Genomic DNA, 16,442 nt, shown 5'->3' on the forward strand with positions numbered 1-16,442 from the left:
CTTACCCTGTGTCAGGTACTAGTCTCTGTCCTTCTAAGGGCTTTTAAATATTAACTTATTTACAGAGTAACTTCTTTCTAGGTAAGTCTCCCAAGGCAAGGGAAACAAAATAAAAAATAAACTATACACCAAAATAAAAAGCTTCTGCACGGGCACCTGGGTGGCTCAGATGGTTGAGCATCTGCCTTCGGCTCAGGTCATGATCCCAGGGTCCTGGGATCGAGTCCTGCATCGGGTTCCCTGCTCCTTGGGAGCCTGCTTCTCTCTCTGCCTCTCTCTGTCTCTCATGAATAAATAAATAAAATCTTAAAAAAAAAAAAAGCTTCTGGATAGCAAAGGAAACAATCAACAGAACTAAAAGACAACCTACAGAATGGGAGAAGATATTTGTAAATGACATAACCAATAAAAGGTTAGTATCTAAAATATTTAAAGAACTGATAAACACCCAAAAAACGAATAATCCAATTAAAAAATGGGCAGAAGACATGAACAGATATTTTTCCAAAGAAGACATACAAATGGCCAAGAGACACATGAAACGCATCATGACTTATCATTAGGGAAATGCAATTAAAACAACAATGTGGTATTAACCCACACCTGTCAGAAGGGCTAAAATCAGTAACACAAGATCAATCAACAACAGGTGTTGGTGAGGACTTGGAGAAAGGGGAACCCTTTTGCACTGTTGGTGGGAATGAAAACTATTGTGGAATGTAATGTAACCAATGTAACCATTGTGGAAAATAGTACGGAAGTTCCTCAAAAAGTTAAAAATAGAACTACCCTATGATCCAGCAATCACTACTGGGTATTCACCCAAAGAATACAAAAAGTATTCAAAGGGATACACTCACCCCTATGTTTATATCAGTATTATCTACAATAGACAAATTATGGAATATGGAAACATCCCACGTGTCCATCAATTGACAAATGGATAAAGATGTGGTGTGTCTCACACACACACACACACACACACACACACACACGGAATATTAGAAAAAAGAATGAAATCTTTCTATTTGCAACAATGTGGATGGACCTAGAGTATAATGCTAAGCAAAATAAGTCAATCAGATAGAAATAAATATGATTTCAGTCATATGTATAATTTAAGAAACAAAATAAACAAGAAAAGGAAAAAAGAGAGAGGGAGGCAAACCAAGAAACAGACTCTTAACTATAGACAACACACTGATGGTTACTAGAAGGGAGGTAGAAGGATGGATAGACTTGATAGGTTTTGGGGAAGAAGGACTGGAGTGCACTTACTGTCATGAGCACTGGGTGCTGTATGTAAGTGTTGAAATCACTCTATTGTACACCTAAAACTAATATTACACTGTATGTTAAAACTAACTGGAACTTAAAATTGTTTTTAAAGAAAATTAAAAAAAAAGTTAACTCATTTAATTCTTACTACAGCCCTATGACCTACTATTATTATCCCCATTTTGTAAGTGGGGAAACTAAGACCCTGGGGAGGTTAAATGACTTGTCACACAGCTAGGCTGGATTAAGCCTGGATCTGAATCCATGCAGCCTGGCTTCACAGTGTTCCTAACCATCACTCTATACACTCTCTTTATGTTAACATTCTACTCCAAGGCTGAAAAAGAACAATAATAACTTTAGATGGGTTACACTGATTATACTAGAATGCCTTAATAGAGACTAGCATTTTTGAATAGGTAAACATATTTTTAAAAATGAGCCATAACTTGCTTCTTAATGACAAACTAAAACAAGACCCAGCAAAATTCCTCACATATAACCAAACCAAAGTTAAAAATGACTTTGTAAAACCAAAAGAAAACTAACATACTTCTTATACCTGCTGCTTTCAAAACCATTATATAGGTACACAACATTAAAAAGGCTGACCTTAAGAAAAAAAAAGGCTGATCTAAAACATTCATAAACAGAAAACATCTCAGGAATAGTAGTTCAAAGTTGAGAAGCACAAAAACAATGCAGAAAAATATCTCTTACTAGAATCTAACATTTGTTAACGCAATGACTGGAAAAAGAAAAAGAAAAGAAACTTGTCTGTGAAAGTAACATTAGTTTGCAAATGTGCACAATTCAGTGTGCAAGCCTGAATAATGTGAACATGTTGAAATGGATACTATTTTAACACCTGTGTTAAAACACTCCTTAAATGAGCCAGTCTACATTTTTTGATAGTGGCAGTACAAAAAGATTACATTTTATTGATGGCAGAATGTTCCTTAAAGTGAATGTTACCTTCTAAGGTGCTGTATTAGTTTTAGGTATATAATACAATGATTCAACAATTCTATACATTACTCGGGGCTCATCATGATAAGCACTGAGAAGTGTATAAGCTTCAAGGCTTAAAATCAAAATATAAAGAGAGCTGTTCCTAATGCAGATGTGATACAACTGTGCATGGCACTGAGGAAGAAAAAAGTAGTAAGTACTATTCCAAGGGAAAAGACACCATGTTGGGGCACCTGGGTGGCTCAGTTGTTAAGTGTCTGCCTTCGGCTCAGATCATGGTCCCAGGGTCCTGGGATCGAGTCCCACATCGAGCTCCCTGCTCAGTGGGAAGCCTGCTTCTCCCTCTCCCGCCCCCCTGCTTGTGTTCCTGCTCTCGCTATCTCTCTGTCAAATAAATAACTAAATCTTTAAAAAAAAAAAGACAAGACGCCATGTAAACCCCACCCTGTGGCAACTTTTCCACAGAAAAGGAATTCAGTGAAAAACAACTGTACAGGAATATACAGAGAATGCTTCTAATTTATAAGAAAAGAATATGAACTAATACACATGATTTAAAATAATGCCCTGTATTTTAATAAATGGTGCTGGGAAAACTAGCCAGCTACATGCAAAAGATGAAAGTGGACAGTATGGAGGTTCCTCAAAAAAAAACCAGAGAGATGAAACTGGACCACTTTCTTACACAACACACAAAAATAGACTCAAAAGTGATTAAAGGCCTAAATATGAGACCTGAAGCCATAAAACTCCTAGAAGAAAACACAGGCAATAATTTCTTTGAAATCAACCATAGAAACATTCTTCTAGATCTGTCTCCTCAGGCAAAGGAAACAAAAGCAAAATTAAACTACTGAGATATACCAAAATAAAATGCTTTACACAGCAAAGGAAGCCATCAACAAGACAACCTACCAAATGAGAAAAAATATCTGCAAATGATATATCCAATAAGGAGTCAATATCCAAAATATATAAAGAACTTATAAAACCCAACACCAAAATCTAAAAATAATCCAATAAAAATGGGCAGAGGATCTGAATAGATATTTTTCCCAGGAAGACATACAGATAGCCAACAGACACATGAAAAAGATGCTCAGCATGGCTCAGCATCAGGGAAATGCAAATCCAAACCACAGTGAGATACCACCTCACACCTGTCAGAATGGCTGGAATCAAAAGGACAACAAAAAACAAAAGCTAGAGAGGACGTGGAGAAAAAGGAGCCCTCCTGCACTGCTGGTGGGAATGCACGCTGGTGCAGCCACTGCGGAAAACAGCATGGAGGTTCCTCAAGAAATTAAAAATAGAATTATCATAAGATCCAGTAATTCCACCACTGGATATTTACCCAAAGAAAATGAAAACACTAATTTGAAAAGATATATGCACCCATATGTTTCTTGGAACATTATTTACAATAGCCAAGATGTGGAAGTAACCCAAGTATCCATTCACAGATGAATGAGTAAAGAAGATACACACACACACACACACACACACACACACACACACACACACACACAGGAATATTACTCAGCCATAAAGAACAAGATCTTGTCATTTGCAACAACATGGATGGATCTAGAAAGTATAATACTAAGTGAAGTCAGAGAAAGACAAATACCACATGATTTCACTCCTATGTAGAATTTAAGAAACAAATGAACAAAGAAAAAAGAGACAACACACACAAAAAAGATTTTATTTATTCATTTTCAGAGAGAGAGCAAGGGGAGAGGCAGAGGGCAGAGAGGGACAAATAGATTCTGCACAGAGTGTGGAGCCCGCCCGACAGGGGGCTCAATCCCACCACCCGAGATCATGACCTTAACCAAAACCAAGAGTTGAACACTTAAGCAACTAAGCCACTCAGGTGTCCCAAAGTAACAGACTCTTAAATACAGAGAACAGACTGGTGGTTGCCAGAGAGGAGGTACGTGGGGGATGGATGAATGAGACAAAGGGGATTAAGAGCATACTTATCGTGATGAGCACTGAATAATGCATAGAACTGCTGAGTCATTATATTGTACACCTGAAATATAACACTACATGGAAATTATACTTCAATAGAAAAATAAAAAATAAAACAATGCCCTATAAGCTTCAAATATTACACTTATCAAGTTATTTAACTTGGACAGATCTGGCTTCTTAAAATCTTACCTCTTATTATTATGTGCCCAAATTAATGCTGATATAAATATGCATAATCACATTGTCAGGCTAACCAGACAACGTACCATGTACTAAACTGATAATGATGTTTACAAACAGTAATTTGTAATAATAATAAAGAATAGCAGCAATAAAACACTCTTACCCAAAATAATGAAAAAAAAGCAAGGAAGGAGGGAAAAATTACAACCAACTAAAGACAAAACCATGATAAAATTCTCCCTAGAAAACTGCTAGAATTCCAGTTATCCACCAAGGATGCTTGAATAGTGGAACACTTGTAACATCATTAGGATTCTGAACTAGAACCCTCAGTAAACTTCTTTATATGCTAATTTTAGTTCTGAATACCAAATTTTAGTAACCCCTAACTTACTCATTAATGCCAAGTCCTTAAGATATATGAAGAAATAAAAGTTTAAAGCAATGGATACAGTTTTATCCTCAGAAGAAAGGACTGGAATTTTTGGATCCATTCCAGGCCACCTTGAGTGCCATTAAGACTCACTCTGGCCTGCAGAACCACTTGTTAAGTACCATTTTTAGTGCAAGATAAAGTCCTTTCCTCCCCACCTCTCTCTCTCACCCCCCCTCTCTCACACACACACGGACAGGACTTCAAAATTATGATATAATGATATTATGATATAAATGGAAAATAACCATTAGGAAAAAAATCAGGAATTTATACAGGGCAATACGCTTATAATATCTTACATGTGAAATGCTTTGAAGTTTACAAAGCTCTTTTAACTGCATTATTTTATTAATACATCCATCCTGAGAAGATGAAATTATCTCTATTTTAAAGACCAGAAACCTGGGGTCAAGAAAGTTAACTGGAAAAAAAAAGAAAGTTAAGTAACTGGCTCAAGGTCAAGTTAGACATTTTACGTGGCAGAGCCAGGATTTTAATTCAGATTTCCTGTTCCTAGTTCCTAGTCTCTAAAACCCCAACTACTAATAGGCCAAATCTAGAAATCAAATGATGTAAAAGGCTTTGCAAGACTAAAAAGAACTAGAAGGATTTTATTATGATCATTAATCATTTACAAATGCACCAGTGAAATACCTATGCCAAGGCCCTAACCTGAGCAATTGAATCTCTCTGGGCCAGTCATCAAGACACTGCAAAGAGGTCCAGCTGATTCTAACATGCAACAAGGTTGAGGACTTCTGATCTCCATTAGATGATACAAATCGCAACAGTGCATTACAACCATGTTTTCAACTATCATTTGTATTTTTATATTTTCCTTTCATATGAATTAATCATCAGTCCTTAATTAGTCATAGTGGCAGAGTTTAATAAAGCCAAAGTGCTGACTTTAAAGACCTCAGTACTAGCTATGAGAAAGGTATATAACTCTGCATAAGACTAATTACACAAAAGCATGTTCTGTCTTATGTTTAAAAACTCTGTTCTAGTCAATAGTTAGAATATTCAACTAAAATGTATAGCCTTCCAATTTGTGCTATTAAAAACATTTAAAAATCATTATCTTCATCTAAAGGAAAACAATCCAACAACTTTTCATATAATACTACACCTAAGTTACACTGAGGAATAGGAAGCTTATTGTACTAAACATAATATATACAAATAACAGTTGAGGTATTGGTGGGACCAATTAGATGGCAATTAGCACTGAAAATCATTTAAAAAAATACTGGATACCAAACCAATCTTACCTTTTGTAGACTTGTTGGATTCAACTGAGTTTTGTCAATTATTTTTATTGCAACCTAGAAAAAAATAAATTAATAAATATTTATAGACTTTACAAATTTGGTAACTATAGACTAACTGGTAATAGTTTTGTAAATGCCCAGACATGTGGGACATGAGAAAGACAGAGAGAGATCGATTATATAATGAAAACACTTCTAAAAACGTAGGATAATGAAGCAGATCTATTCCCTATTCAGCAATACTTAAAAAAAAATTTTTTTTTTTTTAATTTTAATCCAAGGACAGGGGTGGTGGTGGTTGCACCATTCCTGGAAGTACTGCAATACCAGGTCAATGCACGGAGTGGAAGGAGCAAGCTCCTATTCCATTTCCTAGTTCCCCAAATCCATTTAATGTATTGTCCTCAGACAGAGGAGGTATCAGATATTAAACTGAGAAGAACAGATACTACACTTGCTCTTAGCCAAAAGGCTGAGAAGCAAGCCGGTATTTTAATTTTATCTGACTCTGGGATTCAAGGGCAGTACATACAGCTTTCACAGATTTATATACCCCAGAGTGCCTTGCTCAGAGTGTCTTACACACAGTAAGAGCTTGGTAATTAAGTAAATATATGAACTAATAGGTTGGAGTTCGATCTGAAACTTTAAAAACACTTTATTTAAAAAAAATAGAAAAGATCTTTAGGTAGTTAAAGAAGGAAAAGGGACTAGTTCCAGAGCAATCTGTAGGCCAAGTGAAACATGTACAGAGACAACAAATGGATTACCTGGTCACCTCTGTTCAAAAAGGCGTGAGTAAACCCCAAGCAGTCTTAACAAACCACTAAGATACAGAAAGAAAGAACTATAGCTTCTAGTCATACACACTTATCTTTAAAAAAAAAAAAAATCAGTTTTACTAATATTTACTAAATGGACCTGCAGCAGCGTCCTTATCTGGCATGTTGTCCTTTCTAGAATAAAAGTGACTTCTAGGAACTAGGAACATCCAGAATGGAGGGAGAGGGTAACAACAGGGGATGAAAGGGAACATAAGTGAAGAAAGAGGCTTTGCCAGGAACTGGAGAACATAATTAACTCAGCTTTGCAACTGAGGTCCAGGACAACAAATGATCTAACCCCACACTGATGAGGCTGTATTCCTACTGTGCATCCTTCAGGACCAGATCCAATAAGAAGCACCACTGAAGAAAGGGAGTGAAAGTCTGGGGAAAGTGCTTGGAGATCCTCTATGTCAGTAGTACTCAAACTTTTTGGTCCCCTTTACACTCTTAAAGATTACTAATGATCCCAAATGTGGGTTATATCTATTAATATTTACCTTATTACAAATGAAAACTGAAAAATTGTAAAAATAAGTATTGAACATAGTAAGATTCATTTCAACATAATATTCAACAAATGGTGCTGGGAAAACTGGATATCCACATGCAAAAGAATGAAACTGAACTCTTACCTAACATCATCTACAAAAATTACTGCAAAATGGATCAAACACCTGAATATGAGTTAAAATTAGTTTTAAATTTTAAATTTCTTCTAATGTTTTAGAAGAAAACATACAGCAAAAGATTCACAAAACTGGACCGGGCAGTGATTTCTTAGATATGACACAAAAGGCACAGGCAACAAAGGAAAAATAGCCAAATTAGATTTAACAAAAATTTTTAAATTCTGTGCATCAAAAGACAATACTGACAGAGTAAAAGGGCAACCCAGAGAATGGAAAAAATATTTACAAATCATAGATCTGAGAAGGGATTAATATCAAGAATATAGAGAGAACTCCTATAACTCAACGACAAAAAACCCAATTGAAAAATGGGCAAAGGACTTGAAGAGACATTTCCCCAAAGATCTACAGTGGACTCCTGAACAATATGGGGGTAGGGGCACTGCCCCCTCCAAGTCAAAAATCCATGAATAACTTTTGACTCCCCCAAAACTTTACTAATAGCCTACTGTTGATGGGAAGCCTAATAATATATATAGCTGATGAACATGTATTTTGTATGTTGTGTGTGTTCTTACAATAAAGTAAGCTAGAGAAAAGAAAATGTATTACAAAAATGATAAGAGAAAATATAGTACTCAACTGCATTTAAAGAAAAAAATCTACATATAAGTAAACCTGCCCAATTCAAACTATGTAGTTCAAGGGTTAACTGTACAAACGGCCAGTAAGCACATAAAAAAGATGCTCAACATCACTGATCATTAGGGAAATGCAAACCAAAACCCCAACATACCATTTCACACCCATCAAGATGGCTACTAAAAAAAAAAAACACAAAACAACCTCCCAGAAAACAACAAGCAGTAAGGATGTAGGGAAACTGGAACCCTTGTGCACTGCTGGTAGGAATGTAAAATGGTACAGCTGCTGTGGAAAACAGTATAGAGTTCCTTAAAAAAATTAAAAATAGAAATTACCATATGATCAAGCAATTCCATTTCTGGGTATGTACCCAGAAGAACCAAAAGCAGGGACTTAAATAGACATTTATACACCACATTCACAGCAGCACTATTCACAATAGCTAAGATGTGGAAGCAACCCCAGCGTCCACAGAGTGATGAATGGATAAGCCTAATGTGGTGTCTCCATACAGCAGAATATTTTTCAGTCTTAAAAAGGGAGGAAATTCTGACACATGCTATAGCATGGATGAACCTTGAGGACACTATGTTAAATGAAACAAGCCAGACACAAAAGGACAGATACTATATGATTCCACTTTATGAGGTTCCTAGAGAGTTCACATTCATAGAGACAGAAAGTAGAACGGGGGAAGGAAGGAATGGGGAGTTAGTATTTATGGATACAGAGTTTCAGTTTTACAAGATGAAAATAGGTCTGGAGATGCATGATGGTAATGGTTACACAGTATAAATGTATTCAATACTACTGAAACATACACTTAAAAATAGTTGAGAGTAATTTTATGCTATGTGTATTTTATCACAATAAACGGAAAAAAGTAAGCCCATTACATGTTAATATAAATAACATTTTTATGAAATTCTCACATATCATAGATTCAATCTGTTGTGATGTCACACGTCATGTAGCCTCTGGAAAAATTTTACTTTAGGTTCATGAAAGAGAATGGAAAAAGTATTGTCTTAATAGTATTACAAAAATAGTACAGACTTTGCAGACCCTCTAAAAGGTTCTCCAGAGAGACCTCCAGGGGTCCCCAAAGCTACTTCAAGAACTGCTGCACTTACTCATATTAACACTTAAAAAAACAACAACCCCTGCTTCACTTGGCCTAAAGCCTCCATCTGCCTAAGTTATCTCTTACTTCCTATGAACCCACTGACCTCCAGAGGAGCTAAAGACAGACAAATGCTGCTAACATGGCACCCAGTGAACTTGACCTTGGAGCGTAAGGACCCACCACCCCAGCCCACCCCAATTGGGGAGGAAAAAGAAACCAGAATTGCAGGAGGGGTAGACAGTTAGCATGTGTGTGCTTGAAAAAAGCAAAGACAGAATTCTGATTTCATATTTGGAAAACACAAGTCTTGGTGGAAACTATAATAAAAAAAGTGAAAGGAAATGTCAGTGGCTGGAGTATACAAACAATGACCTTGTTCACATCTCAGCTGGGGATTGACGTCTTGTTATAGCCCCAACATACTACTAGGTACATAAGTGCTTCCTGAGCTTATGTGAGCCCTGACCACTCATACTCAGTAACCACACACATGTTTGAGATGGAGACAGAAGAGTGAAGAAATAGGGTTTCTGGTGTTTTAACAGATATCAATGTAATTTTTAAAAATTACATTATTTCAGGGCGCCTGGGTGGCTCAGTTGGTTAAGCGACTGCTTCGGCTCAGGTCATGATCCTGGAGTCCCTGGATCATGTCCCACATCAGGCTCCCTGCTCGGCAGGGAGTCTGCTTCTGCCTCTGACCCTCCCCCCTCTCATGTGTTCTCTCATTCTCTCTCTCTCAAGTAAATAAATAAAATCTTTAAAAAAATTACATTATTTCAGTGGTGCCTGGGTGGCTCAGTCGGTTAAGCATCTGCCTTTGGCTCAGGTCATGATCTCAGGGTCCTGGGATTGAGCCCCGCATCACACTGGGCTCCCTGGTTGGCAGGGAGTCTGCTTCTCTCTCTCCCGCTGCCCCTCCCTATGCTCGTGCTCTCTCTCGCTTGCTCCTCCAAATAAGTAAAATCTTTTTTTTAATTAATTATTTCAAAGTTTAATGGATTAATTTTCTTCAAACTGTACTTTCATAAGTAATTTTATGTGGTATCCATGGATCTCCCAATTTCCAAAGAAACCCCTTAGATATACTATTCCTTTCTGGCCACCATTCTGTTTTCTTCCTCCTTCTAATGGCCAGATTTATCAAATATGCTTTCTGGTTCTTCTTCCCTCTGATCCTCTGAGACCTGGTTTCTATTCTCTTGACCAGACTTTTTTTTTTTTTTTAAGATTTTATTTATTTATTTATTTATTTGGCAGAGAGAGAGAGAGAGAGAGCAGGAGAGCGGCAGAGGGAGAGGGACTAACAGGCCCCCCCGTAGAGCAGGGAGCCCAATGCGGGGCTCGATCCCAGGACCCTGGGATCACGACCCGAGCCAAAGGCAGTTGCCTAACCAACTGAGCCACCCAGGCGCCCCTTTCATGACCAAACTCTTGATCACTAGCTTCTTCTGGCTCTGTTCAGTATCTGCCTTCTATTCTACAGAAAAGATTCTATTCTTAAGCATTTTCTTTTTCAAATACTGCTATTCAAATAGTATTTAAAGCAAAAGCAGAAGCTCAAAATGTTTCATTCAGCTAAATCAAACTGTAGAAGAGAGTCATTTTATTAAAAGTAAGTGTCCTCTGAGTGAAACAGTTATTTACAATGATGTCAATCTGTGTGGCCATGAAGCCTGAGGGGGAAGCCTATAATCCCCTCTTCCTCCAGCTCCCTGCTGGGGTGACTCAACTACCAAAATAATCTTGGCCCAGAGCTCGTTCCTGGGGGAGAGCTCAGACCTCGAAGACAGTAAGAGAGGAAGCAACTGTGGGGGCATCACCAGGTACCTGAGACAGATGGAGACTGGAAAGACCACACACATGTTCCCAAGGTTGTGGAGTTTTTTGGAGGTTTTTTTTGGCAGGGGATGGGGCGTGCATAGCAAAAGCCAAGGGAGTTCACTGGCGAGGAAAGAGGAATGCCCCTGCCACTTGTTGTGTAAAGTTCTGGGAAATTCCATTTATTCACCCTGATGCCAGAAACAAAGTGGAAAATTACAAAAGAGGGATAAAGAGAGCTCATACACGAGAAGGGCTTCCCTCGATATACGCCACCCCAGAGGGCCCAATAAACCTGTAGCAAACACCCACCAGAGAAATAAATACCCTCATCTTTCACTTCCTGTCAATTTTCTCGTGGTCAAAGGTCCCCAAATCCTGCTCCCAATATGCATTAAAGCATCCACAAACACTAAAAGAGCAGTCAAAAAAAAGATCCCAGGTCTTTAAGAGGATGCAATAGCCTGGAAGGATGGATTATTAGCTCAGGCTGCGATAACAAAAATACCACAGACTGAGTGGCTTAAACAACAGAAATTTATTTTCTCACAGATTGGAAGGCTGGAAGTCCAAGATCAGAGTCTGACCAGCATGGTCAGTTCCTGGTGAGGCTTTTCCTCTTGGCTTGCAGATGGCCCCCTTCTCACCGCGTCCTTACATGGTGGAGAGGGAGCAGCTTTCTGGTGTCTCTTCTTGTAAGGACATTAATCCTACTGGATCAGGACCCTACCTTTATGATCTAATTTAACCTATTTCCACAAAAGCCCTATCTCCAAATACACTGGGGGTTAGGGATTTAATATATGATTTTGAGAGACACAAATTAGTCCACAGCAATAAAGACCAAGCTGAACAACTACAATAAGTGGCTACAAAAATAAAACTTCAAATTAAAACATAACACCCAACACATAGAAGAAACACAACATGGAAGAATGTCACAAACATGAAGTGCAGTAAAAGAGGCAGACACAAAATAGTATCTACTGTATGATTCCATTAGCACATTAAGGAAGACAAAAAATGATCTACGGTGTTAGAAGTCAAGACAGTGGTTACCTTGGGGAGGAAGGACAGAAAAGTGAGTAGAAGAAGACAGAAGGGAAGCTTCTGGGGTTCAAGTCATAGTATAGTTTTGCCCTGGGTCATGGTTATGCAAATGTGTTTACTTTGTGTTAATTCATCAAGGTGTACACTTATGATCTGGGCACTTTCCCTGGATGTGTGTTATATTTCAATAAGGAGTTTATTTAAAAAAAAAATCAATCATGACTCTAAATAACGGTCATGAAAAGACAGCAGATAATGCCTAAAACCAAAAAATTAAGTAAGAATAAGAGCATGCTGTGTATCAACTATACTTCAATAAAAAATGTTTCTAAAGAATAAAAGCATGCTAAAGATAGAAGTAACCTAAAGGATCAGTTTATATTGTACACTTGAAACTAATATAACACTGTATGTTAACTAACTGTAATTAAAATAAAAACAAAAAAAAAAGTTTAAAAGACTGAAATTGGCCATCTTGGGAGATTAGGAAATGGGGGTGGGGGATCAAGGGACTCGGTTTTTAAACAAGCCTTGACTCTTTAAACTGCATAACAGAACTTGAATACAAATAACTAAGTCAAAAGGTTTCTCATAACCACAATGAGGGCATTTAGTTAAAGGGGGCATATTGATCCCATGCATTTCCCTCTTCTCCCACCTGCTGGTCCAATTAAAGAACAAAGAATGACAAAGAGAATGGGAGAGGTGCCATCAGGAGAAAAGTGACTTTAAACAATTTCTGGAAGATAAAAATCTGAGGCCCACACAGCAGGGCACATACAAGCCTACGGTGTGCCCAAAGAGTACAATCCAGGGAAACCTCACTGAGAAAATCACTTTGTGCTGTGTATGTGGCAACTTTCCTACTGACCACCAGGAAGCTAAGCCGGACACATGACCACCAGCCTCCACATACCATGTCCCATGTACAGAGCTCTCAATTTGCTTCGTAGTGCTCCCCCTTGAAAACATTAATGGCGAATCAAAAATCATAGATATACAAGGAAAGCCTGTGATTTTTTGATACCCTTCTCCATATATCTGTTAGGGGAAAACACCAGATAACTTCTCTTTCAAAAACAGAGATAGTAGTTCTGCGTGGAGCACTGGGTGTTATGCACAAACAATGAATCATGGAACACCACATCAAAAATTAATGATGTAATGTATGGTGATTAACATAACAATAAAATTAAAAAAAACAGATCGTTGTTTGTTGTTGGGTATGGTAATTATGTTCTACAAAGCCATTGTGAATACTGCTCCTAGAGGAAATACAGGGTTAGGTTCCTATGGGACCCTGGTCATAAAAACTTTCATCAACTGATCAATACATAACCTTGTTTTATGTGTGTTTCTAAGCACACCTTATTTACTACATATCATTGATTCAGTAACATTGAACTGTCAGCCAGCAGCAGAACCTAACTCATGTCTGAATGAAGCTTATCTAACAAATGTGTTTTCTCTATCAGGCACATCACAGCCTTACACTTAGAAACACTGGCTAGTACTTCAGCCGTACACTTGGGGGCCATTTTAAACAGCAAAATTGACAACAAAAAGCACAAAAATGCAAAAACCATGGAGTAAACAGACCACAAAAAGAGCATTTGTTGTGGTATGAAAGCTGAAACAAGGCAGAGCATCATCACCTTGTTGGATCTCAGCAGGGGATGCATACATTGGGCAATTCAAACTTTCTGATGCTTTGTGCATATCCACAAATACTGCAAAAGCACTGCAAGTACTGATTTTGGAATTACAAACAAACTGTAGTGAGCAGATGAATCTGAAAATATGGAATTTGCAAGTGAGATCAACTGTATCTGTCCTAGAGATGGGTGATGGTGACGGTTGCACAACAATGCAAATGTACTTAATGCCGCCAAACTGTACACTTAAAATGGTTAAAACGGTAAATTTCATGTTATGTATATTTTACCACAATAAAAAAAGTGTAACAGTTGTGTAAGTGATTTTAAATATGCAGCAACTGGGTTCAGGTGAGGTTTTCTCTTTTTCTGCACACCAACAGTAAATACTCCACCTCCAGATTGTATTAAAAGCAAGATGAACATCTTTATATTTTTCAATTATATCTGTTAGTGGAACAGGAGGCTTTCACCCTTCTGCTCGCTCACTTCCAAATCTACTACTACTAATTTCCAAATGAAGCAAATTGTTCTGGGTATCAACAGCTTTTGGCTGTCACTATAGTTGTTTTGAATAAACATTCCATTAATCATTGCCCCCTCTGCCACCAAATTACTACTTGCTGAGTTTTAGTAGAGTATCAAAGAACAGTATTTGCAATTATCTGAAAAAGGGAATTAAGACACTCCTCTTTTTTCTAGTTATATTATCCGTGTGAGGTCAGATTTTCTTCATAAACTTCAACCAAGGGCACCTGGGTGGCTCAGTCAGATAAACATCTGCCTTTGGCTCAGGTCATGATCCCAGAGTCCTGGGATCAAGCCCCTCATGGGCTCCCTGCTCAGTGGGGAGCCTGCTTCTCCCTCTCCCTCTGCCCTTCCCCCAACTCGTGCTCACTCACTTGCTCTCTCTCAAATAAATAACTTTAAAAAACTTTGACCAAAACAGTATACCGACATAAATGCAGAATATATGAAAACCCAGCTACCTTCTATTAAAACAGACACTAAAGATATTTGCAAAAAAACAAACAATGTCACTCTTTTCAATAATTTGTTTTGTTCAATAGGGTTTTTTTTCCTCATAAAAATGTTATTTAGGGGCGCCTGGGTGGCTCAGTCGTTAAGCATCTGCCTTCTGCTCAGGTCATGGTCCCAGGGTCCTGGGATCGAGCCCCACATCGGGCTCCCTGCTCAGCGGGAGGCCTGCTTCACCCTCTCCCACTCCCCCTGCTTGTATTCCCTCTTTTGCTGTCTCTCTGTCAAATAAATAAATGAAATCTTTGAAAAAAATGTTATTTAAATTAAATGTAATAGGTCTGTTATTACTTTATTTTTTTAAAGATTTTATTTATTTGTCAGAGAGATAGAGAAAGAGAGCACAAGCAGGGGGAGCAGCAGGCAGACGGAGAGGGAGAAGCAGGCTCCCTGCTCAGCAGGGAGCCCAGTGTGGGACTTGATCTCAGGACCCTGGGTTCAAGACCTGAGCCGAAGGCAGATACTTAACTATCTAAACCACTCAGGCATCCCTGTTATTACTTTAAATGAATTAATATGTTTTAAATTTATTAGTGTTAAGTTCTAGTATGGTAAATATCAGTCTATACAACCCATGTAAACAAAGGCTTTTTGGGAGTCCTCAATTTTTTTTTATTTTTACTTATTTTTACTTTTATTTATTTATTTTTTAAAGATTTTATTTATTTGAGAGAGAGAGAGAAAGGGGAGGGGTAGAGGGAGAAGCTGGCTCCCCGCTGAGCAGGGAGCCCAATGCGGGGCTTGAGCCCAGGACCCTGGGATCATGACCTGAGCTGAAGGCAGATGCTTCACGACTGAGCCACCCAGTGCCCCGTCCTCAATTTTTTTTAAAAAAGATTTTATTTACTTATCTGTCACAGAGAGAGAGTGCACACACAAGCAGGGCGAGTGGCAGGCAGTGGAGAAGCAGGCTCCCCGGCGAGCAAGGAGCTGGATGTGGGACTCCATCCCTTGATCCTGGGTTCATGACCTGAGCTGAAGGCAGACACTTAACCAACTGAGCCACCCAGGAATCCCGGGAGTCCTCAATTTTAAAAGTTTAAAGGCGTTCTGAGACACAAAGTATTTGGGAAGTGTCGTTCTAATCAATGCAACCGCGCACAACCACTAAAGCTGGTACAATGACCACGAAGCGGCATGGAGAACTGCTCGGCATGAAATTCTGAGGGAGAAAAACCAGAATACAAAATTATGACCAAAAATATGGTGAAAAAACATACATATGAAGAATATACAAAGATAAAAATGGTATTCAGAATATTTTAAGTGTGGGATTTTCTTCCTCTCTAGTCTCCAAACTCTCTGTGAAGATGATCTTCACACACACAAAAAGTTGTTACTAAAATATAAAACCACTTATCTAAAGTCCCAAGAAGTTGAGCACACCTGGAATGAAGAACTACAGTTTATCATTCTTAAAATCAACAACAAATGGTGAATGCGGTGCCAGATCTAATCCTTCCCCTTCCTGCTCTCTGGTGCCTCCTTCAGCGCCGGGGACAGCACACAGCACACACACGGGAAG

The 16,442-nt window shown here is 38.3% G+C and overlaps 1 protein-coding gene and 1 non-coding gene across 9 annotated transcripts in view; both read right to left on the minus strand.

Annotated features, from left to right (window-relative positions):
• Positions 1 to 16,442, minus strand: part of MARK3 (microtubule affinity regulating kinase 3) — a 113,136-nt gene that overhangs the window by 59,095 nt on the left and 37,599 nt on the right. For 7 of the 8 annotated variants that reach the window (XM_027570025.2, XM_027570022.2, XM_027570024.2 and 4 more), the window contains one exon: positions 6,127 to 6,180. The exons of the other annotated variant lie outside the window; for it this stretch is intronic. In XM_027570025.2, coding sequence (XP_027425826.1) covers positions 6,127 to 6,180 — 54 coding nt within the window. The remainder of the gene's footprint in view (positions 1 to 6,126; positions 6,181 to 16,442) is intronic. 8 annotated transcript variants of the gene reach the window in all.
• On the minus strand, positions 6,420 to 6,610 carry LOC113910819. The gene has a single exon (XR_003516302.1). It is a non-coding gene; the product is annotated as a U2 spliceosomal RNA (small nuclear RNA).

This window comes from Zalophus californianus, chromosome 6 (assembly GCF_009762305.2).
Source record: "Zalophus californianus isolate mZalCal1 chromosome 6, mZalCal1.pri.v2, whole genome shotgun sequence".
Taxonomy (NCBI): domain Eukaryota; kingdom Metazoa; phylum Chordata; class Mammalia; order Carnivora; family Otariidae; genus Zalophus; species Zalophus californianus.